This window comes from Cynocephalus volans, chromosome 14, assembly GCF_027409185.1.
Source record: "Cynocephalus volans isolate mCynVol1 chromosome 14, mCynVol1.pri, whole genome shotgun sequence".
NCBI classification, from domain to species: Eukaryota; Metazoa; Chordata; class Mammalia; order Dermoptera; family Cynocephalidae; genus Cynocephalus; species Cynocephalus volans.
In genome coordinates this window covers 93,649,694-93,676,085 of record NC_084473.1, presented here as the reverse complement: position 1 = coordinate 93,676,085, position 26,392 = coordinate 93,649,694, and the positions used below count along the sequence as shown (strand labels likewise).

Genomic DNA, 26,392 nt, shown 5'->3' with positions numbered 1-26,392 from the left:
CAGCCCCGCTCACTCCCCAGTGCTGCAGTAGTAAAATACTCCTACAGCAATCGCTAACCATCTCCCGTTTGGAGAATCGAATGGGTACATCTGTTTTTGCCCTATTCAAACTCTGTAGCATTTAGTACCTGTTAACCATGCGGCCTTCCTTTTGGCTTATGTGAGAATATTTTGAAGTAAGTCTTTTCCTCCTGTTCTAACAATTTACAATTTCTTACAGCCTCCGCCTCCCATATCTCTTAAGTGTAGAGTTTACACTGGTCTTCTCTCTCCAAGTCCTCTTGATTTTACCTGTTTGTATCTATAAAATCAATCCTCTCCTTTCCAATCCCACTGCTGCAACTGCTTAGTTCAAGCCCTCATCGTTTGTCTATATTTTGTTAATAGTTTCCTTCTACTGGCCTCCTGGATACCATCTTGCCTCCCACTCCCAAGCTATTCTTCATAGTGTAGACAAATTAATTCTGAAACAAATCTGATCATGGCGCTGCCCTCCTAAAAGACCTCTCGGTGACTCCTTATTACCTGTAACACCCAAACTCTTGAGTGAGTGAGTCCCCACAGGCCAGCTCGTCTCGCAGCCGGGAGCCTGGGAAGCCACGCCGTACTGCTCCAGACCTTTCACGTGCTGCACGCTCCACCGCTCCCCGGCCTAGTATCTCCTGCCCGTCCTTCCAGACCCAGCGCAAGCCTCCGCTCCTTTCTGCACCCAGGACAGCGACGATTCCCATTCAGGAGTCCGCCCGGCCGACGTGAGCAGCTCCGGGGCGGGGGCTGTGTCTTAGGCATCCCGGGGACCGCCAGCCAGGCGCAGCGCCTGCCGCAGGTTCCGTAAATGCTGCCGAGGAATGAACGAGGGAATAGAAAAACAGAAAAGCGTCTTCTCCCCCTGGCCCTGCTCCCATCCAGCTCCGGGCCTGGGTTTCGGTTTCCTCTGGAAACTCAGACAAGGGGTGCAAGTGCCTTCGCGCCCCCACAGGGCGGCACAGGAGAGAACCCGGCTGCAGGACGCCGTGCACGCAGCGCCGGACTCCAGCGGCCGGAGCGCAAAGCACCTGCCGGCCCAGGCCCCGCCCCCGAGGCCCGCTCACCCCTTCCCCGGCGCGCGACGTGACGTCACAGCTCCGCCTCTCCCCTTCCCTAGCCGCATCCCCTCTTCCCGCCTCCAGGCGACCCGGAAGTTGTACTTGCAATCGCGGCTTTCCCTCTCCCACAATCCCTCGCGCCCCTCCTCTCTAACTTGGGCCCGACAGGGTGAGTACCCGCGTCTGTGTCCTGGCTGCGGGAATCCGGCTTCATCCTCTCCCGGGATTGTGCTTACCTAGACCGAGGGGTCTCTCCGGAGCGGGCCCGGGGCTCTGCCATCCGGGGAGGTGGGAATCTGCGCTGCGCTTAAGGGCTCCTGGAGCCTGGGAGGGAGAGTGGCCCGGCATAGGGGAGCCAAGGCCGCAGGGGTTTCCGGGTCGGAGGCCTTTGAGGGCTGCGGATGCGTGGGCCGCGGGGTGGCCGGCTTGGCCTTGCCCAGACCTGGGCTGCGGGGGGCCTAGCCAGACTCTCCGCACCCGGAAGGGCCCCGCGAGCGGCCGCGTGAGGCCGAGCCCGGGAGGAGGACTTGGCTTGGTCTTGTCCCATTGTGCTCTGAGCTTCGTTGTCACCTGCATTTGCAGGAGATGGCTCCTGCAAAGAAGGGCGGCGAGAAGAAGAAGGGCCGTTCTGCCATCAACGAGGTGGTGACCCGAGAATACACCATCAACATTCACAAGCGTATCCATGGAGTGTGAGTATCCCTGCGGTGGGCCCGGGCGCTTGCGAACTCGCGCGTCTGGTTGTCACACTGAGAAGTCTGCCTAATCGTTTACATGTAGGTGGTCCAGAAATTATGCTTTCCTTCAAAGTCTGTAATGCATGTACCGACTTTAGTTAGGTTGGTAGGGTTTGAAGTGTACTGCTCTGAGGTTAGTGACTGGAAACGTGCGATTGAGTGATTAGAGTAGGAAGAGTCAATTTTGGAAAACTTGGGCATAATAAAATGAGAACGTCATCCTACTCATTGCTTTAGTACCTGAATTAAAATTGAATAGGCTAAAAGGCAAAAGATGTGTATTTGAGGGAAATCAAACTTTTTAATATCTTTAGACTCCAGGAAAATTAACCAGTTCACTAAAAAAAGCCGTGTCTAGCCCAGAATGTGAACCGTTAAATGAGATTATTTTTGTTCTCTCACTCTTAAAGATATGTATGAGTAGTAATACTGGCTGAGTTGTAATACCAGAAGTGGAAAACTAGAGAGAGACCAAATCTCTTGTATACTGTCATTTGGATTTTTTTCATAGCATAACGCTATGTGGGGAAATACTGTATTCAGGCACCAGTTGGTGGAGCAGAATTTAACTTGCACTTCACCATTCTCATTGGGCCTGGCAGGTGAGCCAGGGAGTATTTATTATATGCATGTCTTATTCTAGGGCTCTGAGATGGTTTCTGGACCTAAAATCCAGTGTCTTTTCGTATGTGTTAATGGTGCTTGTGAAAAACCACATTCCCTCCTCTCCCTTTATTTGAGGCATTCATCCATTCATTTTAGGGGGACATGTCAGGCACCGTGCTGGGCTCTGCAGATAATGGCAGGGTGCCAAAAATCCTGCCTTCCTAGTTTACTTAATAGTAGGGAAAGGTAAAAAAGGATTAGATCTAAGATGGTTTTAAAAGTGTCAAGTAGAAAGTAAGTCTGGGGAGAAAGGAGGGCTGTTGTTTTAAAGGCCATGCAAATAATGGGACATTTGTAAAGTGTGGGTGTGAGCCGTGCTAATGAGATTTACAGGCATCTTGTGCTTTGATGCTAAAGCCCGATGCAGGGACATCTGTGGTACTAAACTCGGTCATTTCTCAGTCCTCACTTGATCAGCAGCAATTGAGATAGTTCATTCTTCCATGAAAATGCTTTATTGTTCATTTGACTTCCAGAGACTCCGCAGCCTTGTGTTTTGCTTCCTACCTGACTGGCTGCTCCTAAGTCCCCTCACATCCCTTTTAATGTTGAGGTGTCCCAGGACTCAGTCCCTCTCTTTTTTATCTGTGCTTGGTAATAGCAAACAGTTTTACAACTTAAAATATCCAACTGCTGTTCGATGTCTCTATTTGAATGTCTAAATAGGCATCTCAATCTTAACACGGTCTAAACCAAACTCCTGGTTTCCATCTCCACCCCCAACCTGTTCTCTTTTGGCCTTCCTGTTTTCTCCACCAGCAATTTAGCAAATACTGTGAGCTGTACCTTCTGAATACACTGCCACTCTAACCAATTGCACTGGTCTACTGCTGCCATTCTTTCATAGTGACAGTAGTAGCTCTGTGGCTCCCTACCCTACCCTAAACATAGTCTGTTCTCAAATCTTCCCTTGGCTTCCCATCTTAGTCAGGTTCATAGCCAGAGTTCTTGCTATGGTCCCAATGGTGTTCCACTTATTTTCTTTATCATACCAGGCATGCTCCTGTTTCAGAATAGTTTTGCTTTATTTTTACTTTTTTTCCCCCCCTATTCTGCAATGCTTTTCTCACAGATAACTGAATGGTCGCCCTCATTGCCTTCATACCTTGAGTCCAATAGCACCTTGGCCATCTTGTTGAAACTTGCAGTCCCCTTCCTTAACGCTCTCTCTTTTCCTTGGTTTATCTTTCTCCTAATGCAGTCCAGTGTACTCCATGGGTCAGTTACATAAGCTATGTGAAGAACAGGGGACTTTGTTTTGCGAATTGCTGGATTTGTTGGCACCCTTTATTTCTAAATGGTTAAGTATTTGTTGAGGAAATGAAGTGAGCTTACTTGATGGGTTCTAGAAAAAGGAAGGAGGCTGGTGAAGGCAGAGCAAAAGAGCAGTGTACAGTCTTGGAATGATAGGGCACCTCTTTAGACTGCTTGGTCCTTGTCTCACTTGGAATGGCTTTCACTTATCCAAATGCTTGACCTTTTCAGCCTGTGTAAAGTTCTGTATTTTTACATTTCTTATATAACTGAAAGCATAAATTAATCTGTGTGCCCTCATCTTAAACAACAAAAAAAGACGTTACCAAGTACCTAACTCAGAGTTTTGAACAGACACAAGTTAATAAATGTGTGGGCAGGCCCCATGGCTCACTCGGGAGAGTGAAGCGCTTGTAGCGCCGAGGCCGCGGGTTCGGATCCTATGTAGGGATGGCTGGTGCACTCACTGGCTGAGCGTGGTGCAGACAACACCGTGCCGAGGGTTGCAATCCCCTTACCAGTCAGGAAAAAGGAATGAATGAATGAATGAGTATACTCCTAGGACAGTGACTGACACATACCAAAAGCTTCACAGAATTAACTGTTGTTCTCATCATACTTCTTAAGAGGAAATCTCCCCACACGTTCCAGGTCTCTGCTGTTTTCACATCAGTGAAAATGGATTGTGCAACTTGTCCCAGGTGTTATGCCAATTGCTGGGCATTACTGGTGGGACAAAAGGATTGTTCCTGCCTAGGTTAAGGTTCAGATTAGATTTGTTTTGTAAAAACAGGACATGCCATGTATATATTTCATTTAATTTTGTGCTCATTTAATTAATTTAGACACTTATGTTTGAATCTTAGGGGTTTCAAGAAGCGTGCTCCTCGGGCACTCAAAGAGATCCGGAAATTTGCCATGAAGGAGATGGGGACTCCAGATGTGCGCATTGATACCAGGCTCAACAAAGCTGTCTGGGCTAAAGGAATAAGGTGCCAAAGTTATCTGTGTTAGAAGGTGAACTTTTACAATGACAGCAGCTTATCCAGCTCACGGTACACAGTACATAAGTTCAATAATTTGGTTAATACTTGTGGAAATGTAAAGAAAATACTGTGACAGTGACTCAAGGGTGAGCTTACATCTTTGGGGAAGCCCTTTAATGTGGCAAGTGAACTGAGACCCAACATGAAGGAGCTGGTAGTGAGGGGCAGGAAGGGCATTGCCCAGAGAGGAAACAGGATGGGATCTGGGAGCAGGGAGGTGCGGGTGGGGTGGAATTAATGCCTGGAAGATGAGTGGGTGAGTATGGAGAGGCAGGGGGCCCAGACCACGTAGGATCATCTTTAGACATCATAGGAGGCCCACCATTAGAGCAGTGGTCTTTAACCTGAGGCAGTTTTACCTGCCCTCCCCTGGGGGGTGTTTTTTTGTTACTATTGGGTGTTGCTACAGATCAGGGACTCTGCTAAACGTCCTACAATGCATGGGATGGCTCCCACAAAAAGAATTATCCAGCCCAGATGTCAGTAGTGCCAACGTTGGAAAACTGCTTTAAAGTGGAGGTGGTTCTTGCTGTGAAGGCTATTGTAGGGCCGAGCCCGTGGCGCACTTGGTAGAGTGCTGCGCTGGGAGCGCGGTAACGCTCCCGCCGCGGGTTCGGATCCTATATAAGAATGACTGGTGCACTCACTAGCTGAGTGCCGGTCACGAAAAAACGACAAAAAAAAAAAAAAAAAAAAAAAGGCTATTGTAACGTACCAGAGTAAATGGAGGGACCAGCCAGAAGAATGGCAGTAGTGTGGACTAGGGATTCTGTGAGACTAGGGAGGTGGGGTTGTCTGCATCTGGCTGGTATTGAAGCTTTAGTGTTGGAGGCGGTGACCAAGAAAAGGACCTGAGACTCAGCTCTGCAGGGGGCTAGCATTTAGGAGTATGGCAGAGGAGAGGTGTCCAATAAGGGAACCTCCAGTGCCTTTCTTGAGATGTTAAAGGAGGAATGGTGTCACAAGAGCCAAGAGAAGTCTGAGTGTATAGGAACTGGGGCCTAGGCCAACAGCTGGCACATCCTATGACCAGTAGGAAGGAGATGCAGTAACACTGCTGCTGAGAGGTTGAGTGAGGTAGGATGAGAGGATTTGCATGCATAAGGTAGAGAAATTTTAAGTCTTATGTGTTCAGCATAGCCTGTAGGATTTTTTTTAATGTTTCTCCAAACATAAACTTAATATAGAAAAATCCCATAGCATGGTTTCTCTGCTGCTGGTAGAGGCAAAAGACCTAGCACATTTGGACCCACACTTCTGCTTAGGATTGTTTGAATGTCATTGGTGGCTGCCCTAACGTGTCTTACCAGGTGTGCATCCTGAGAGGACAAGATTTAATGTTCACGGCCTGGGGGGAGATGCTTTTATTTTCCAGGGAACTGATAAATGGCTGGTTGGTCAGATTAGAGCAAAGGATAGAGCATTAGAAGAAAGGATGGGATGCATGAATACAGCTGGTACCTGTTTTCGTGAAAGGAGGCATTGGCTTTAACAACACGTATATATTTTTTATTAGGAATGTCCCATACCGTATCCGTGTGCGGTTGTCCAGAAAACGTAACGAGGATGAAGATTCACCAAACAAGCTCTATACTTTGGTTACTTATGTACCTGTTACCACCTTCAAAAGTAAGTTTCACTCCATCCCACAAAGCTGTTTAAATTTAGAAAAAAGTTGTCAGCCTTTTATAACCTGAGTTTATCTGGCCAGCAGATAATTATTGTGCACCTATATGTCTGGTAACCTCCCAGTAGGGATATGAGTAATGGGTATCATCATCGTACTGTTTTTTTTTTTAATGGATTTATTTCAGCCACTGGCCGGTATGGGGATCCAAACCCTTGACCTTAGTGTTACCAGCACTACAGTCTCCCAAGTGAGCTAACCAAGCACCACCTCATTATACCTTTTCTAAAATGTTGTCTTGGCATGGGAAAATGCAAAAGAATAGAAAACTGGTCCGTATCTGGGTTGTAAAAAGTCAAGGAAAATTCAGTGCTGCTACTTGCCCCAGACACTTCTATAAAAGTTTTTGGAGGGTTCAGATATGAAATGTGATTGTGGGTAGGGAAAGCTGGCTGACTGTCCCTTCTTTTGCAGATCTGCAGACAGTCAATGTGGATGAGAACTAACTGCTGATTGTCAAATAAAGTTAGAAAACCACCTTTGTGTTTTGGTTTTCCATTTCTAGTTGCAACATACTGTGCTTGGGTATCCTAAAGCAGTTCCAATTATGGGATCATTTGGTGAGCTTTTCCTAAATAATGAAGCCAGGGCTCCCTTCTCCCAATCCCCTGGAGTTTGATTATTTGGACAGAGTCTAAGCAGCTTATTTAGAATCACTGTTCTAGGCAGTTGGGAAATTAGAGGTATGATGTTAATGTTTTTTGTTAATTCTAAGATAAACATTTTTTCAGACACCAGCATGTAGAATTCAATGTCATTGGCCACTTTTCACATGGTAAGAAACAACTCTAAAGTGATAACAGTCGAAAGCATCTTAGATTAAAATACACATAGCAGTGTATCTTTAAATTTTTGCCTACATCTGTATTGACTATACTTATCTTCTAAAATAGTTGATTTTTGATTGGGTAACCAGATTATATTTAATTTGTAGGTACACTCCATATGTTAATTCACTTATTTGTAATGTCCCTGTGAGTTTTTAGTTGTGATTACATGAAGCTAAGGTTCAGAAGTAGTTTAAGGTTACAATAACAAAAATGTTAAATTCAGCCTTAAAGCAAGGTGTTACAGAGATTGTATTTCACCATCGTTTACACCACTGACATGAGCATATTTCATAAAGTTCATGGAAAGATTTGTGTTTATTTTAATTCTGTTTTTCTGTGAACTTTTTGAAGTACCCTCATATGAAAAATGCTGCCATAAAGAGGTCCCTTTTGGAAGCCCTGTTGGTGATGGTAAGTGCTCGGCCAAGGTGGGATTGAGGACTACTTACAGGGTATTGCTCTAGCCACAGAGCGGGTGGTCAGGAGGAGACACCTCCAGCTTGTCCATCCACTGGCACAAGTCTATACCTTAAGACACTAAGATAAAAGAATAGGACCAAGTCAATACAAAAAAAGTTTCTTATTAAAAAACGTGGAGGCCAACATTGAAAGCATGGTTTGTACACAACATTTTTGGAGGGACATACAAAGCGAATACAACCAAATATATTAAAATGGTTTCAATTACCAGCATTGAAACAAAATTAGTGCAAAAAAAGCCAAATACAATTGCACAGGTAGTGGCTTAGATCTTGAAACTGAACTTGATTCTTGACCCTCTCCCATTACCATTCCAAGTAAAAAAATGAGTGCTTGGGGCTTTTGTCTCAGCAACACATCCAACTTGTGTCTCATCTGAGAACAAAATCAAACCAGCATCACAGCAGAAGGCCCGTTTTCAACAAATCTGATAAAGTGAAATTGCATGTCACAGTGGCAAGGGAACTGATGGACATCCATGGCACTGACAATGTCCAACTGACAATTCTCTTGAGTAAATAGAAATGCTTGAGGGTTGCATCAATTCCTCTGGCCATGGTTCTGTCAAGTTGCTTCTCTAAGACACTCGGCCTGTAAAGTGTACTCAAAATGAATTCGACTGAAATCTGGGCTATGGGCTGACAACCCAAGAAACAGTGGTGTGTGCTTTGGTACGGCATACTCCATTGTACTCCACAGCAAACTACTATCTTGCTACAGGTTACTCAGCTTGAGTTCAGGCTGTGATTGGTGGCTCACTTCAGAAGTTTTGAGACTGTACTGATTGATCTTGGCATTTTCAAGTTTGGGTTTAATGTCTAGTGGCTTTTCAAAAAAGTTTACTAGTGACTGTTCAGTCAGAAGTGATGCTAAAATATGTTCAAGGGAGACAGTCCAGTCCCCTTCTGCCTCCTCAGGAAATGCCTGGGAGTCCTGGGGAGTCTTCCTGGTGTCTGTAAAAACCGAGTCCTGCTCAGGAGAAGGGGCTGAAGCCTGCAGCCCCTCCCCACACTCCTGGGAGCAGCTCCCTGAGCTGCTGCTGCGCTGCCCCACTTCCCCGATCTGTAGCAGCAGGGTGGTGACTGTGGCGATGGCTTGATACAAATTGTTTTCTTCTGGATCTTCATGGAACATACTGTACAAAGTTTTACAGAACTGGATAAATTCTCTCTGGAATTAAAAAAAAAAAAAAAAAATGTCCATACATAGAAGAACCAGGATGGAAGTACAATGTATTTTTTAAAATCTTTATTTTTTGAAAAAAGCACGTAGTACTTCTGAATGAGAAGACTATAAGAAAAGGAGGTCTCTGTCCTTCCACTCTGAAAACACTGTTGGTAACTCCAGGGAATTTTGACACTTTAATAAAAGTGTGCTATTTTTCTGTACGGTAACTATTACTAAGAAATGTGCAGACCTTCCAAGAGGAGGTGCACACCCTTTGACCCAACAAGTCAACGTCCAGAAATGTCTTCAAAGAAACCAGAACTATGCACAGACATTTATCTATAAAAAGGATGTTTAAGTTAGAGTTTATAAGCAACTTTGGAGACAACTGAAATGTTATGATTAAATAAAATTATGTTGGGAGTACCATGCAGGATGTAAAGGTTGAACAGTGATGCTTGATGTTTTCTCAAATTATGCACACACTTCTGCTGAAATTGAGAATCAATGTAACGTGATGAGGGATGCTTCAGGTGGGATTTGCTACACAATTACTCCAGGAATAGAAAGATGGTTGAGAACTCCTAATTTAACAAATATTTAATGATTTGGGGGAAATATCCATGATTATTTTGAAGTAAAGGAAAGCAGGCATTAACACCCATTTTTGTTTAAAACGTTATCTATAGCCAAAAAAAAAAAAAAAAAGTTATGTTTATCAAAACAATACTGACAGCTCTAGGGATGAGATTGGACTGTCGTATATCCAAGGAGCAGAATGAAAATCTGAAAGCAACTCTCCAACAGTAGACAAAGCAACATTTCTCAAATATGCCATGAAATACTAATCCCACAAGATATCTTGTGGTAAAAAAAAAAAAAACTGAGAAACAGTGCATGCTAAATTCCATTCTTGAAGGCTCACAGTACACAGCACCAAAATGACGTAGTCCTGTTATAAAGGAGCAATTTTAACTTTAAGCCTAGATTTCCCAAATTTGGTGAGGACCCCTTTTCAAATTAAAAACAAAAACTACCACACTTGAGTGTAGCACAGAAAACTTTTCTGGAAAATAGAGGTTTTGGAGATTCATACCAGTACTGTATATCATGCAGTCAATGACTTTCAAGAAAATGGAAAGAGTACTTTTTAAGGGAAAATGTGTTCCCCGATGCTTCTATCACCCTAAGGAATAAATCTTCACAACTTGGATAAACGAATTTGATATAAAGACTCTTCAAAGACATGAAGTGTGTAGCAACCTCCTGTTCTGAAGAGCTTTCAGTACCTGAATATCTGATCTGACCACAATTTAAATCTTCCCCATTTAGTCAGCACAGTGCTCAACTCCCCAAAGTTGAAAGATCCTGGACTTCGGAGGTAAAGTAGCCCAAGCTTAAGTATCAAATTAATCACTTGACAAAATCATTTGGCAAAATAGCTCATTATCTGCACAGAAGAAAGTCCATACCTGGCTCATTTTTGGTAACTCTTTCTCAGCTTTATCTTTTTCTTTGGCTAAATCTTTAATCATCTGCTTCAGCTGTTTCTGATAATCAATTGCATCACCTTGAGACACAGGAAAACAAATAGTTTAAATAAATTCAGTGAAAGCAAAAAGGAAAATATGTTGGAGGGGATAGTAAGGAGACAGATGAGGAATCCCACTAAGCAAGTTCCATATAAAACAGAAGCAACAGATTCCACTGCAGAGAGTTTGTTTTATAACTGACCACGGATAGGCTGTGGTCGCTGGGGGACCCAGGAAACAGCCACAACAGGAAGGCACCTGGCAACACTTCCACTTGGAAGGTTCGGGCCTCTGACAGCAGTGGGCTCAGTGTTAATCACAGGAGGGAGGGAAGAGTCAAGGCTGCCACAAGAAGAGCAGTGAGGGCCACCGAGTGCCTCTCAAGTACTGTGGTGGTGTGCCTGGGGGAAGTTAATGAAGAAAGGTACGTGCCATTGGACTTCCCAAAAACCAGGGGTCTTGACGTCGACAACAGAGGATTCTTTAATGGTGATTGGCTGTCTCGGTCATTTTCAGTGAGTGCTTTAAAAAAAAAAAAAAAAAAAAAGATTTTAATTCAGCAAAAATTTTGGCTAACCAAAACTGGCAGAATAATTTAGCTTTTTAAATAAGAAAGAGCTAAAGTCTAAACCAGCAGCTCCCAACCTGTGGGCTGCAGAATCTTTGCATGCTCCATGAACCCAAATGCATACCAAGCACTGTCTGGATACAGTCAATAAAATGACTCACACACCAAGTGTTCCTTTCCCAAGTAGATGTGAATACTGTTGTAATTAATAACATGCAAATTCATAGAAGGACATTGCTGATGTTGGCCTGGAAAAAGGTATGTAGTAAAACCCCATCTTGTAAAACTAAGATATATACATACACACGTTAGTTAGTCTAGAAATAAATGCACTCGATTTCTAGATTGTGGAATAATTGGTAACTATTTTAAACTTTTCATGATATTGTTACTTTATAATGAGCACTGCTATACTTACGTAATTTCTTTAAAATTTTGAAAAAAGCCCTACTGAATTCAAAGCAGCATCTTATAATTAGGAGTTTTCTTGAAGCACACTAAAAATAAAATTATATCAGAACCCTCATACATTGCAGGTAGGAATATAAAATGGTTCAGGCACTTTTAAAAACAGTCTGGCAGTTCCTCAAAAAGTTAAACATAGAGTTACCATTTGGCCCAGAAATCCCACTCCTAGGTACATACCCAAGGTAACTGAAAACATATGTTCACGAGAAAACTTGCACATGAATATCCACAGCAGCATTGTTCGCAAGAACCAAAAACCTACCCAAATGTCCATCCACTGATAAATAAGATGTGGCATAAGCTTACAACGAAATATTATCTGGCCATAAAAAGGAATGAAGCACTGATACATGCTACAGCACAGATGAATTCTGAAAACGTGCTAAGTAAAAGAAGTCAAATACAAATATATCAATTCCATTTATATGAAACACGCAGAACAGACAGATCTATAGAAACAGCAGGTTTCCTAGAGTTGGGGAAAACGGATGGATTGGGAGTGACAGCTGAAGGGTGGGCGAGAGGTTTCTTTCTATGGTGGTGAAAATGGTCTAAAATTTACTGTGGTGATCGTCACACAACTTTGAATATAAGAAAAATCACTGAATTGTACACTTTAAATGGGTGACTTACATGGTACGTGAATTATAGCCCAATGAAGCTGTCACCAAATAACAATTATCAGGGGGATGACAAGGATCCTATTTTAAAAAGGTTGGAACTTATGAGTAAGTCATTCACTGAGAATAAAAGGCAAAATTCAGTTGTGACTCAGCAAATTTCCACGAGATGGCGCCAAAGATCTGATAAGCTACGTTCTTTCCTACTTGGGAGGTAGGTTTCTGGGTTTTAGGAATTTAAGGGGATTTGTTTGTTCATTTCTTCTTTTTCTGATGTTTACGTTTTTTCTTACAGCAAAGATATTAAGTGACTTTTTTCCAACTATGCCCAAAACAAATTCTATGCAGTGGCTTCTGTGAGAATCCACTCGGAAACTGAAAGGAGGGACAGTTATAAACCCTGAATGCTACTTGGGGCAGTCAGGATGGAAACAGACTTGCTAGGTAATAGCTTCCAGGAAGCCAAAGAGCTCGGTGTGCCAGAATGGGAAAATGTGTGCAGGAACCACTAACAAAATGCTCTAACGACAAAACCAATATGCACAAATGTGATGGGGACACGGAAGCGAAAGTGATTAATTCAGGGGATGGGTGAATGTCCACAAAGGAGGCTGGTAAATTACCAGCAAGAGCCAGAAAGGCCAGCCAACCCCCAGAGCACGGCGTCCCTCCCTCCACAGTGGATGGAAACAGCAATCAAAATATGGCAGCAAGGACTTGCATTTAGGAATTCTGACACAGCCAAGTCATTGATAGGAAAATCAACTATGCTGTCCAAATTGTTTCTCAAGTGTCTGCTGTAAAACAATCACTTGCGGTGCAGTATCTACTGGAGGCAGCAGTCATAAGTCCAATTTCTTAGTGGCTTCTTGTCACTTTGGATAATACCAGGGATCTTCAGCCTTTTGCTTTTCTTTTACTGAAAAGAGTTCAATCTTCTAGTTTCACAAGAAATTTTTAGGAAGTTTATATTCTACACTTCCATGTTTTTCTGACTCCTCAGTGGCATTTTCAACTCAGGATCCCAATCCAAAGCCAGAACAGATCTTCCATCTAGCCTAAGCTGCCTACCATCAAATCAAACATGCCTGGTTCCATCTCTGATGTAGCTGATACTGATTGCCTAAATTGTTAAACTGGAATGTAAACATCATTGTTTGTGTCCTGTGAGATGTTGACCTCTGCAAATTTCCTAAATCCATCACCCATTTTCAGAATCACCATCTCATCCAATTGAATGTTCAGAAGGACTTTTCACTCTCTGAGGGAAGTTCTAAATCCTGGCTGGATTCATCATTTAGCTTATCTGCATCATTTCACTTGGTGGCCCTTTTTCATGTATGCCATTTGGGCCATTCCCATTGCTACTTTGGTCCTTAGAGCAGTGTAGGGATCCTTTGGTTTCCTGGGTTCCAATAGAGATTTTGACATGCTGGCACATTCTTAAAAACAGGAGTTTATAGAGTTTATCTTCAGTATTATACGGCCATAAGGAAAGGCTGATTGAACAGTGAAGAACCAATATGGTGGGTGTAATTTTAGTGCCAAACTTTCCTCTTAGGCCTCAGGAGTTTCACGTGCTCTGTGTCTTTGGTCTTGTTGATGTTAACTTCAAACACATAATATCCCATTCCATAACACCATTAAGGTTTCACCCCCAGCAAATAGTCTGTGAAATCTATGATTGTATATATCAGTACCTATCATCACATCTGCAGCTACTCTTGGCAAAGCAGGCCATGCCATGCAAAAATCTCATATATTTCCAATTGTAGTGCAGAGGTTTGGAAAGCAGATCCATTCTAACTCATGAACTTCCAAGGTACATTCTTTTATCACAAGCGATGAAGTGTCAAGTAACAAAAATGATCAAATGTTACTGAAATCGTGGCATACTTGAGACTTTTTAATATTAATTTTCATACTAATATTAATATTGAAATGGCTATAGGCAGTCCTCATTAAGACTTTAAAATGATGACCTCTTCAAAACAGACTGTCACCACCAGTAAGAAACTGTTTGGACAAGAAGGTGGAAGCAAATGGCATTTTCCTCCACTTGATGGGAAGTCCTTTCTTGTACTTCAAGCATGTGGTCATTCTGTGTATCAACCAGATCCTCCCTTTCTTTCACTGACAACTGTAATGTTGACATTGTTTTGGCTAATGTGAATAGATTTCGAATTCAAGTAACACTTTCTCATATCAAGTATTTAAAAATAACAAAGCTTTCCTTCTTTCGTCCACATATTGCTGCACTCATCTGGATGTAACACTGACGAAACATCACTAACAAAGCATTTGTAACTTTTCTAAGTTGAATTTCTGCTTTGAATCCATATTTTGTCAGTACATGTTAATATAATTTCATGTGCTCTTTGAATTTTCAATTAAATTCATTCAGGTTTTCAACATTTTAAGTCCTTTTTTAAATTCAACAGTTATTCTTAACCAGACTGCAAATTGGAATTATTCAAGATTTTTTTTTTTAACTCAACTTCTTGGAACAACTCTTTCTCTGGACAGCAAATGCACTTGGTTATGTATAAAACCTCAGAAAGGAACCTCTATTTCTTTACATAAAGCTGAACACAAAGACTGGATCAGCTTGAATTGTATTAGATTCATTCTAAGAACATCATCTAATGTGGATCCAGACCAGCAGGCAAACCTTCTAGAGAGCTACTCTGTGAATAAAACAACATTTCCCCTGAATCTCAGAGTCTCCAGAAGGAACTGGTGACGTGGGGTGTCCCTGCAGCCCTGCACTCAGTATACAAACTTTCAGAGAGCCTCCAAGTATCTCACTTGTGTGTCCTCATTGGCCGTCTCCACTACACCATTCTCAGTAGTTTGTTTTGATGTTTCTTTTTTCTTTTTCTTTTTGGCAGCTGGCCTGGACAGGGATCGGAACTCTTGACCTTGGTGTTATTACACCACTCTCTAACCAACTGAGCTAACTTCCCAGCTGTGTTTTGATGTTTCTTTCCAATAAAAATAATGTTGTTCCAAGAAGTTCTGTTCTGGAAATCCAATTAGTGTAATTAACTGAGCAAAAGAACCAATAGCTGTAGATTTATCAATTTGCAATGAAAACTTGATTTCATAATCTTATGGAATATTCTTCGTCTCCATATCACCTGACACAGTGCTACTGTCTGGAATCCTGTTGACATCGCCAATTGTCTAGCTCTTAATCCTGCTCCTTATACCAGTTGTCGAGCTCTTTTACCTGCCCGTAATCCTGCCGACTGGGCCGATTGCTGAGCTGGGGCTGGGTCGGGAGCCCACAGACCCCTCAAGCCCATTCACAGACTGGGTCACAAACCCTTCATATGCCAGGCTGGGTCCCCAGACCCCAAACATGCAAGTCTATGAGCTAGGTAACCAGCCAAAAGGTCCTTGGAGCCATAGGTTGGAAAGTATGGCTGCGTGGGGTGGATGCCCGAGGCAGATGCCCACACGCCTGCCTCACTAAAACTCTCCCCCTCCCTCCCTCCCTGTCTCTCAAGAGAACACAATAGCAACAAAACTAAAAAGATACATTGGCACACATGTGCACTAACCACCCACCCACCCACCCATACACACACACAATTTGCTTACAAAGGATGCTGAACCACACCCAACTGGACCCAAGGCGAAGACCCTGACCAAACCAGTCTATTTTCCCAACACATGGTATCAAATCATCTGTAATATTTCTTTTCTAGTTCCTGTACTAAACAGTGCTGCAGTCACTGCAGAGCCATAAAGTGAGCTTTTCTGGAACTGTGTGAGGTCTTGGCCTTTAGCTCTTCAGTGTTTCCCGAGTTGCACCAGATACCTTCATAAACAGGCTTACAAAAGGCCTTTGTCTCTTCTGTTACTCTGGCAGAACACCAAGCTTCCTCTACGCAAGGCGCAAGGCACAAGGCGGGTGTTTGCAGCAAGGTGCTAATGTGCTTTGTTTAGTACCCAAGCCTCCTCCACAGGCAAATAAGACTTTAGGCTTAAGAGAATTCTTTGGGGACACAAATTCAAATTTGAAATAATCCTTATTCTACTTCCTAATCAGTTATTTAAAAATTTTTTCCTGACCATCATGTTTGTCCCATCTTTAATTAAAAAATTATTCATTATACTGGGAAGTACTTGTTAAAATTAAGTAAAAGGTAAATATTTGTTAAAATTAAATCTATTTAAATGAAAAAGTATCTAAACATAGATGAGTCTTCACGGCCTCAGGAAACTGATGTTTTTAGAGGTTGCAGGTTGTCCTAACTGCATCAAAAATTCAAATATTAAAAATATGTAAACAATATATATCAAATTTTAATTTCCATTTAATTTTAGGAATTTAAATTCAGAGTCACAAAGTATAAATATTACAATCATATATGTTCAAAAAGATTTTGAAAAACTGAATTTCTGAAACCATGAAAGCCTACATTGCTTTTTAAATAAATTAATATAATTAAAACTTCTTATAGAAATAAACTTAAAATTTGGAAACAAAATAATTCATTATAAAGTCAGATCAAGAATCAAAAATCAATCTCAGGGCCCGTGGCTCACGTGGGAGAGCGTGGTGCTGACAACACCAAGTCAAGGGTTAAGATCCTCTTACCGGTCATCTTTTAAAAAAAGAAAATCAATCTCAAATGATAATTCAGAAACCAACAATGAGTTTTAAAACACACAAAGAGGGAAACACTACCTGTACTATCTACGCAACTTCCTTATAAATCTAAGACAAATCCAAGATAAAAAGTTTATTTAAATATCAAGATGAAATAATTGAATTAAATCAAACATGTTCTATTTAGGAATACCAGATATAGAATAGGGTAATTATGAAAAGACAATGATGATGATAAAGGAATAATTATGCATGTCTTCTATGCTACAAAAAACATTTGTGAGAAATAAGGGCAAATTAAATCAGAAATAAAACTCAATAACAAACTGGCGTAAAAGGCAGAGAACTTCAGAGATGCTAAATAATTTGCACTAAAGTAATAACAGGTGCATGGGAAGGGTGAGGAGGGGCTGTGCAGGGCCAGTAGAGCTCACTGGGGACACTGTGCCCAAGGCATCCTATGCCTACTCAGTAACGGCCAATTGCAGGAAGTGTGCCCACAAAGCCCTCGGAAAACATCCATGCACATTTTCAAAAACTACGGTATATGCTTTCCTGGCTTTTCCGAGCCACCAGCATCTCAGGGCCCTGGAAGCCCCCTTGAAGCCCACCCACCAGCCTCGTCGCTGGAAGTTCTGTCACAGGAATCATCTAGAAGCACAGCACTGGGGTCCTGAGAGATTTCTAACACATCTCTATTAGTTATAAAGACCAAGGAACACCTCAATAGGTTTCCTTGTTCTTGTTCCTGTCAACGTCAAGTCTGACCTCATAGGTTTCAAAACGGCTTCCTCTGTTCCTGGTTACCATGGCTTAAATCTGAAGGAAGCAGGGTCTTACGTGCTGAAAAAAGGAAATGGTCCTTTGAAAACAGCAGCCTAAAATAACCATCTATTAAGGTCAACAGGGTCTGGCTCCCCAACACATTCCACAAGCAGTGGTTCTCAAAGTGTGGTCGTCAGACCCAGCAAGTCAGAAATCTGGGCTGGGCCCATAACCTGGTCGGACAAGCCCACCAGGTGATTCTGAGGCATGCTCAAGTTTGGGAATTCCTGCCCTAGGTCACGCGGTACCATGCGTAAAATCTGTGATCTGAAACCCCGAACTAGAAGCATCTGTTGCCTCAGATCCAAATGAAATTTGAGAAGAGAAGAACTTGAGTGTCGTGCACAAAACTGAACTTGTGCTGAAGCAGAGCGCAGCCTGATTGTTCTAGTTGAACTTTCTTACCTGGAGGAATGTGAAGCCTGTACAACAGTTTAATTTTCTCGTTCATTTCTCCATTATACATAATATCTGCAAAACGTTTTAAAAAAGAGAAAAAGATTGAGTCCATGCACACGGTTAAAGGACACTTGTCATGACACAAACTCACTATGGAGAGAGACCTCCGCAAGGGCAATACTTGCTGCCCCCACCCCAGACATGGCGGTAGAAATGGTGAGGGCAGTAGCTGGTGACATCTGAGCTAAAAGGTAACCTCATGAATGCTGTCTGGGGCCTTGTATGTTTTAAAGGATCTTAATTTTATGGACAAAGGTTAAGAATATGATTCTGGATAAGCCACAGCCACCCTGGGTACCAGGAGAACAAGGACAGTGGCCTCGTGTGTGGAGGGCCTGGGCCCCACTTCCCCACATGTTCAAGGCAGCATAAAAGTGCCCCTGAGAAGAGCCTGCAGGATGAGATCGAAAAGTTATGAAACCATGCGAGGCCAGGTGCAAACGCACTTCACTGTGCGGCTCTGCCCACTCCGACAATCCACTTTGTCTTCTGGTCACAGACTCACCCCCAAACCAACGCACTGCAATCAAGACCCATGGCCATACCTAGGCAGCTCACAAAGGCTCTGAACTCGATGAGCTGGTCCATGTTGTCATCCAGGAGCCTGAAGGTCCTTTCGGCCAGGATGTCGGTGTGGGCCCCGCAGGTCCACGGCGAGACCAGCTGGAACAGGCGCGCGAACTGCCGGCCGTCTATGCGGTACTGCTCGGCGTAGGGCCTGCCTGGGTCATGGCGCGGGGAAAGCGGGCATGGTGGCTCCCAGTAGCAGCTCAGCAGGTGCTCTCTCTGAAACGACGGGGCGGCCATGGGCGGCGGCGGCCAGGGAGGCACGCCTGGCCTTCCCTGCCCACCCTCCCGCCTGGCTCCTAACCCTGCTTACTGAGGAAGCCCCTTATTTCACAAACAAATAAAAAAACATTAAATTACTCACTGTCCCACCCCTCTAGCCAGACGCGTAGAAGTGCTTCTTCGTTACCCTGTGTTCTTGCTCACGTGACATCCTTTTTTTCCCTTTTTTTTATTAAGGTTTCCGTTTTTTTCTCATTGTGGTAAAATGTACATAACATAAATTTACCATTTTAGCCATTTTTAAATGTACAGTTCAGCAAACGTAGATTTAATTATAGAAGACAATTTTTATTCTGATATTTTCACTTACTATGTGTAAATCAAAAGGAATAGACAAATCTACAGGGTATAACGTGAACTAGTAACACTGGTTACCTGTGACGAGGGGAAAGCAGGGGTAGAGACCACAGGTGGAAGTGAGACTTTTTACTATGTATTTTTTTATACTTTCTGAATTTTGAACCAACATGAATATATTAACAATTTTTAAAAAGTTAAAAAAAGGCAAGTTGAAGTCTTGAGAATAATGAAAAGCAAATAATCAAAACTTGCCCTGTCATAATCAAAACTTGCCTTGTCACATTGGACCAGGTTAGCTGCTTTAGACTGCATTGTTTACACACGTACTAAATCACTTCTTCAAACATCTCAACTCACAAAAGCCTGAAATGGTTCCCAGTCACTGCAGGGTGCTTTACAGTTTCAGTCCCCTCTTTCCATAGGACAGGACAGGAGCAAGTGCAGATGCTGTAGTAAGTAAAGCTCATATCCTTAGGTGGAAAGCAAAATGACGCTCCTAATTTTACTGTCATATTCACTGCAGCTACATTCTTTAAATAGCGATTACAGCATTGTGAAAAGTAGCACAAGAACTTTGAAGTATGAAACAAAGGTCTAATAAATTTCTGTTCCTAAAAACCCAAGACACACAATGAATTTTCACGTATATTCGTGCATACTGTCAAACTAAAGGCCCATAAGATGCTGCACAAAAGAAAATGGTTGTAATATACAAGCCCAGGACTAACACAACTAGTTGACATAGAATCCCACAAAGAAACAAACCAACATAAAAAAGGCAAAGGATATGAACAGGTGACTCAAACAAGTATACGATCAGCCAGTAAACTTAAGAAATGCTACTCGCCTCCTTAATGAGTAAACAAGTTTAAATTTAAATGAAATGCAATTTTCTACCAGACTAGCAAAATTTTAAGAGATCCACGATATTAAAAGCTGGGTGGGTGTGAATCATGGGGAAATGAGCCCTCTTAGATGCCATCAGTGGAACTGTAATTGGAAAAGTCAAAAATACTTTAGCAGTATTGACTAAAATTTGGTATGTATATCCTCCATGACTGAACAGTTCCACCTCGAGGAACCCATCCTACAGAAATAGCAGCACTGGGGTCCAGATAAATGCACAGGACGCTCAGCACGGTGCTGTTTATAAAGTAGAATAAACTGAAAACGACAAAGATGTCCCTCAACAGGTGAATGGTTAGTAACTCATGGTTCAGCCCTACAGGGAAACTGTGTAGTCATTAAAAAAGAATGAGAAAAGATCTGTAGATACTGATGTAGAAAAGAAGTCCACGAACGTCAACTGAAAAAAGACTGCAGGCCACTGTACAGAACACAACTTCTTCACTTTCATGTAGGGGAAAAGAAGTGGGGGTGTGTGTGCACATACATTGTATACATGCGTACAGCTACAGATAAATATAATACAAAGGGGAGATATTAGGAAAATATTCAGCATATTGTTACCAGTCATTACCTGTACAAGGTAGGATCAGAGGGGCAGCCAGGGTAAGGTCCTTTAATTTCTTGCTCTAAAGTTTAATTTTTCTTTTTATACAGGTGAGAGTCAGTATAATTTTCTTTTCTTTGTGTCTTTCAATTAAATTTTGAAACAAAAGTCTTACCCAGAACATGAAAGAAAGCAAAATAAGGTTAAAGAGAGCAAATGCTCTCTCCAGCAGGATCACCCAGCAACAGCAGATGAATTCAACTGGTCAAGAGTAAGAACGTGTCTATGAAGAACATAAGGCCCTGCATGAGGCCCCGGGTGTTTCCAGGAGTAGTTTATGACACCGAGCCTGTGTTTATACTGTTCACATCCTACCTGGAAAGATAAGGTTATTTAATGAATCTGTTCTCAATTTGAGAGAAAAGATATTGCAAATCTGACTTTATGCAGTTTAAAAGATTGCTTTAACCTGACAATAAAAATAAACTTCATTAAGTACTAACCACATCATTCATCTTTAATGGAAAGAGTGTTTAAAGAAGTTGGTCAGGGCTAGCTAGTTAGCTCAGTTGGTTAGAGTGTGTTGTTATAACACCAAGGCCAAGGGTGTGATCCCCTTCCCAGCCAGCCGCCAAAAAATAAATAAAAATAAAATTGTCAGTCAGAGCTGCCCGTTCGTTTGCTTGTTAACACAGAGAACATTCGTGCCTGTATATTCCAGGCTTAGAGAAGGATGGAAGAACCTATCACATATCCACAGACCAGAGGAAGGGTGTTCCGACATGGTGAGAACACCTGAGAGGATGAAATTCGGGTTCAGAAGAGGTGAGTGTGAAGCCCAGCTAGAAGACATCACACCCCACGGGACTTAGGTTTCAGAATATTACACTACGTGAAACCAGACTATCAAAACCATGGACATTCAGAGGTCAAGCCCATGAAGGGAAAGAACAGTCTGAGAGGGCTGGTACGTGGGGGCCTGGAGGAAGGTCGGTGTGGACTTGCAAAGAAGGCGCCTCGGGTTGTACGATGGAATCAGACATCGTGACTGTGATGCCATTTTACTGAGTTTCTCTTGGAAGTGCATTCTGAAAATTATCTTGTATTTACAGTTTTTTAGTTTGTGTTTATAGTTACCCCTACAAGTCTTTCATTTATGTGGGGCTAACTACAAATACGATAATAAATTTCATTAAGTACCGAACACACTGTTCATCTTTAACAGGGAAGACAGAAATTGCAAACAAGCAACAGTCAACTCTGACTGTCTTCTTTAAACACTCTCTATTAAAGATGAACAATATGGTTGGTGCTAACGAAATTTATTTTTATTGTTAACTTTAAGCCATCCTTTAAATTACATAAATTTGGGTTTGTGATGTCTCCTATTCTTTCAAATTGAGAACAGATAGCCTTGAATAAATGAAAGTCTTTAGAAGCTTTTAAAAAAAACCCACACTGCTTGCTTCCCTGTTTTTATTAAGTTTCCAGTGTTCCCTATTCTTCCTCCTTCAAAGTTAAAGAGACGCTGGTGAGGTTGGGGCACCGACTAACCTTTGACTTCGTATTTTGTCCTCACACAACAAAGGAAACTATGAAACTTGCAAACAGGCGATGTTTACTGGAGACAGGCCTGCTAGTTCTCACCACACATCCTGCTCATTAGGAATTAGGAGTGCCAGAAATCCACTTAGCCAACAGCCCATTTCAGCAGCTGCAGGGAAAGGCTCGCTCCAGGCACACGAGGGGCTCCGACAACTCCAGAGCCGCGCTTCAGAAGCACCTATGCTGCTGCTCACTGCTATTTCAGTTACTCGGCATCTCAGCTCAGAAGTGGGGAGCACAGAGTACCCCCCCAGGAAGAGCGCCGGAAGCTGTGCTCCCTCCCATGTGAGGCTTGCTTTCCACACCTGTGCCTCCTCCTTCTCTGCCAGAGTAGGGAGCAAACTTCCAGCAAGGTGCCCGGACATGTTCTTTGCAGGATGATTTAAGTAGCAACACCTGGGACTCCACCTAAATACCCAAATATCAGAAAGCTGTTCTACTCTATTACGTATCACTGATATGACAAACTATAGTTATTCAAAATTAATTAAGACTACATGTCAACATGGAAGAGTGTTAATAATAATAGCATCAAGGGAGAAAAGAATACGAACTAGCATGCATATAACAAGTATAAAAACAAGTAGACATATACTGTGGAATCATGAGGAATTAAAAAGTGTATCAGGTGACAACTTCAGGAAGGGCCACTGCTCCATCTACTACAGACCCCACACCTATTAGGATGGCACTAATTAGAACAGATCACAGCCCAACGCCCTCTGAGCAGAGCACAGCAGCCTCAGCGCATGGGCTGCACCCTGACTCCTTCCTCCCAGATGCAAGGCTGGGGCTGGGCTCCAGGGAGGATGTCATGCCACCTAAGGAGAGAGCTGCTGATGCAGGGTGACAGTGAGAGGCTTCCGGGTGGAAGCAAGCAGGCAAAGATAAGACAGCGCTGGAGGTGGGGCAGCTCCAGCCTCTGCCGCCTCAGAACCAGCGCACGGATAAGACAGCGCTGGAGGTGGGGCAGCTCCAGCCTCTGCCGCCTCAGAACCAGCGCACGGCAGGCCCCTCCCCTGGGCAGGCTGGCACTGGAGGCTCAGGCCTGGCTCAGGACCCATACTTCCCTGGTCTTCTCAGATTTCCATACCTTGAATAAGTCATAGAGTTCCTCCAGGTCTTCAGGAAGAATGGAGACTTCTGGGATAACAACGCGAAGCTTAAAGAAAGAATAAACAGCACTGGAGTGAGTTCTAGGCCCGCACCCCTGAGGGGACTGAGGTAGGAAGGGTCATCCTCCTGGTGTGGGTCACAAGGGCTGCCATGCTGCCGACTTCCCTTATGCAATGGCTCCTTGTCTACTGGGGCAGCATCTGGTCCTTCCTGATGCAGAGATCATGTTACAGTTTCTTTCTCAGGTGTTTTAGCCTCCACCGCTTCCTGAGTCACATGGCAGTGCCCCAAGCACAGGTATTAAGCTCTAATGGAAGGTAAAAGCTGGCAGAGACACAGCTTGGGCAGGAAGATCCTTCTGAATCACAACTAACACCTACCGCAGGCCATCTGTGGTAGGCATTTTGTATACCACACCTCATTTAATCCTATATAGAATGTATTATTGGCCCCATTTTACAACTGGGGAAACTGAGGCTCACAGTGGTTAATTTGCTCACAATTTGACTCTAAAACCCACGCTATTTTTACACTACGTCACCCCTATCAAGTTTTTAACTCAGTGCCAAAAAAAAAACCAAAAAAAACTGGCATTCTATGTAACATGACCAAAAGGGACACACACTCCTGGGTTAGCTCGCGACACCCTCAAGCACCATTTTTGCAAGGTGTCCTCTACTCACCACGTTTTGCTTTGTGGTGTCCTCGTGGCCTTGGAGGACCCTGATCCTGTGCTTACAGCGCAGGTGCTCAATCTGCTCCACAGACTGGTCTCCAAATTTCTGCAGGGGAACAAGGGCCCATTCACGCACAGAGTCCCCTGCTGTGTCCAAAGGGAGGAAACAGGAAGGAGCCCAGGAAGCTCCTGCCATGTCCACCTCCCAGTCCCACTTCCGAGGGGAACACGGTGTTGGTGATGGGGGAGGGGCTCCTGTTACCTCGTAGGAGTCCCGGATCAGGTCGGCAATGTCAGTCACAGGGTAAGGCTCCTGGTCGTCGGAGAAAAAGGCATGGTGGCTGCCACCGGTGGGCCCCGGACTCTCCTCATTCTTAATGTGATCTAGAAACCTGAGCACACCACCCAGTCACAGCCCAGGCTATCCTCACCCAGGCCCCACACAACACCCAGCACCTTCACCAGGCTGCGGACGTGCCAGGGCACTTCCAAGCACCGACACCTGGCAGGAGGCAGGCTGCAGCTGCTCTGCTCACTTCAAGGAAAGGGAGGGACACTGTGACACTGAGCTCATCTTCTGGGCTCCAAGGGGAGGTTTCAGGGGCCTGAGCCTCTCTAGTGACCTAAGTACAAAATTCTGTACACTTGTGCAATTTTAAGCTTCCATAATATTCTAAAAGGGAACTACCTCTGTAAATGTCATTCGACTTGCCCTCAGCTCCCAGAGTGCCAGGTTCCTGCACTCATCCAAGAGTGACTTTCTTTCTTTCACTGCAGCTCACCAGCCCCTACCCACAAAAATGTCCGAAATCTCCAGTTGGCTGCCTGAGGCCCACATTTCCTGGTTCTCCCCCAGTCCTGTCCAAGGCCACACTCTGAGTGCGTCTAGACTTAGGCCACTCAATCTTCTCAGAGAAAAGCACTGAAAGCCCTCCTCTCCCTGGACTCTCTCACTTGGTGCAGAGGAGTGAGGGAAGATGGCACCCTTCACCCCACACCAGTGACAGTGCCACAAGGGGAGGCCACAGTGTGACAGGTGGCAAAAGGCAGAGTGGAACAAAAACTTCCACGGCGATGGCACTGCTGGGCACTTGCCGCTGCCTCCCCTGTGGGCTTGAAGAGTTCCAGCTGCTGCCTACTTAGCCACAATTAGCCCAGAAGCCAGTGGCCAGAGCCCACCTGCTGAGGACCATCAAGGCCTGGCCATCGTCCTTGCTGCTGCACAGGTCTTCGGCATTGGCTTCAAGCACAGCCAGCCCCAGCTGGAAGATGGCTTTGATTCCATCGTAGAAGAAGCAATCTACAACATTCACTGCACTCTCCAGAGGCATGATGCTGAGGAACAGAGTCAGGAACCATGAGAGAGAAATGGACGCCAGGGCTGAGAGGTCGTTCATGTGCTCTGCCAGCTCTGGGAGGTGCTCCCTGATGAGCTCCTCAAAGACAGACTGGTCCACTTGAGCCCCTGGAAGAAGAAAGCCATGGAGCTCTGGCTGGGGAAGGATTCACTCTCCCTGAGGTTAGTTGGAAAATTAAAATTTGTGCATTTCACTGCAGCTCACCAGCCCCTCCCTACAAAATGTCTGAAACCTCCAGTTTAAACTGAGATAACCAGAACAATGAAACAGAATTTGAGTCCAGAAAAGCACCCACTCTTAGTTAACTGATTTTTGACATTCTGACCAAGGTGATTCAATGAAGAAAGGATAGTTTTTTCAAAAAATAGTGCTCAATCAACCACATAGCCAAATGGGAAAAAAAGGAAGAATGAAAAAAAGAATCTCAGCCCTCACCTCCCTACATCACACCATACAGAAAAACATATTTGAAACAGATCATAGACCTAAATATAAAAACAATACTGTAAACCTTCTAGAAGAAAATACAGGAAAAAGGCAAAATTTCTTTGGACACGAAATGTACTAACCATAGAAAAAATTGTAAACTGGGCTCATTAAAACTAAAGATTGCTGTTCTTCAAAAGGCATCATTAATAAAATGAAAATGAAGTTTCAGATCTGGAGAAAACATCTGTAATACATATGCCTGACAAAGGTCTTATATCCAAAGTAAAGAAGTCCTGCAACTTACTAAGAAGGCAACAACCAATTTTTCAAAAATAGGTTAAAGATTCAAACACTCAAAAGGGATGATAATTAACAAATGATCAGTAGCACAGAGAAACATGCTCAACATCATTAATCATCAGATAAATGCAAATTAAAACCACTGTGATATACCACTTCTTATCCACTAGAATGGCTAAAATTAAAAAGACAGACAATACCAAGTGTTAGCAACTGCAGCTCTCATTTATTGCTGGAGTGAGATACAAGGGTACTTGAGAA

General features: G+C 43.4%; 2 protein-coding genes and 1 pseudogene across 4 annotated transcripts in view; 1 reads left to right on the top strand and 2 right to left on the bottom strand.

Annotated features, from left to right (window-relative positions):
* Nucleotides 1-1,173: 1,173 nt before the first annotated feature.
* Nucleotides 1,174-6,954, top strand: RPL31 (ribosomal protein L31). 2 transcript variants are annotated; one of them, XM_063078674.1, is made up of 5 exons: nt 1,174-1,254; nt 1,668-1,777; nt 4,609-4,734; nt 6,305-6,417; nt 6,890-6,954. In XM_063078674.1, exons 2-5 carry the CDS (start codon nt 1,671-1,673, stop codon nt 6,919-6,921), a joined length of 378 nt encoding a protein of 125 aa, XP_062934744.1. In that variant the 5' UTR covers nt 1,174-1,254; nt 1,668-1,670; the 3' UTR covers nt 6,922-6,954. The 2 variants fall into 2 exon arrangements, with proteins under 2 accessions (XP_062934744.1, XP_062934743.1); XM_063078673.1 differs by lacking the exon at nt 1,174-1,254 and adding an exon at nt 1,263-1,373.
* Nucleotides 6,955-7,870: 916 nt separating this feature from the next.
* Nucleotides 7,871-26,392, bottom strand: part of TBC1D8 (TBC1 domain family member 8) — a 106,812-nt gene continuing 88,290 nt past the window's right edge. For both annotated transcript variants that reach the window (XM_063078109.1, XM_063078110.1), the window contains exons 12-20: nt 25,224-25,509; nt 24,307-24,436; nt 24,052-24,150; nt 23,346-23,414; nt 18,591-18,831; nt 17,992-18,057; nt 10,917-11,006; nt 10,425-10,522; nt 7,871-8,955 (exon numbers count right to left, since the gene is read on the bottom strand). In XM_063078109.1, the coding sequence (XP_062934179.1) occupies nt 8,500-8,955; nt 10,425-10,522; nt 10,917-11,006; nt 17,992-18,057; nt 18,591-18,831; nt 23,346-23,414; nt 24,052-24,150; nt 24,307-24,436; nt 25,224-25,509 (1,535 nt within the window). In that variant the 3' untranslated portion in view covers nt 7,871-8,499. The remainder of the gene's footprint in view (nt 8,956-10,424; nt 10,523-10,916; nt 11,007-17,991; nt 18,058-18,590; nt 18,832-23,345; nt 23,415-24,051; nt 24,151-24,306; nt 24,437-25,223; nt 25,510-26,392) is intronic.
* LOC134363218 (ubiquitin carboxyl-terminal hydrolase 15-like) lies at nt 12,760-17,795 on the bottom strand (annotated as a pseudogene).

Excerpts from the sequence above, each read along its gene's own strand:
- RPL31 (XM_063078674.1), top strand. The coding sequence starts at position 1,671 with ATGGCTCCTGCAAAGAAGGGCGGCGAGAAGAAGAAGGGCCGTTCTGCC. Across the intron at positions 4,735-6,304 it reads GTCTGGGCTAAAGGAATAAG|GAATGTCCCATACCGTATCC; the intron begins GTGCCAAAGTTA and ends ATTTTTTATTAG. Across the intron at positions 6,418-6,889 it reads ACCTGTTACCACCTTCAAAA|ATCTGCAGACAGTCAATGTG; the intron begins GTAAGTTTCACT and ends CTTCTTTTGCAG.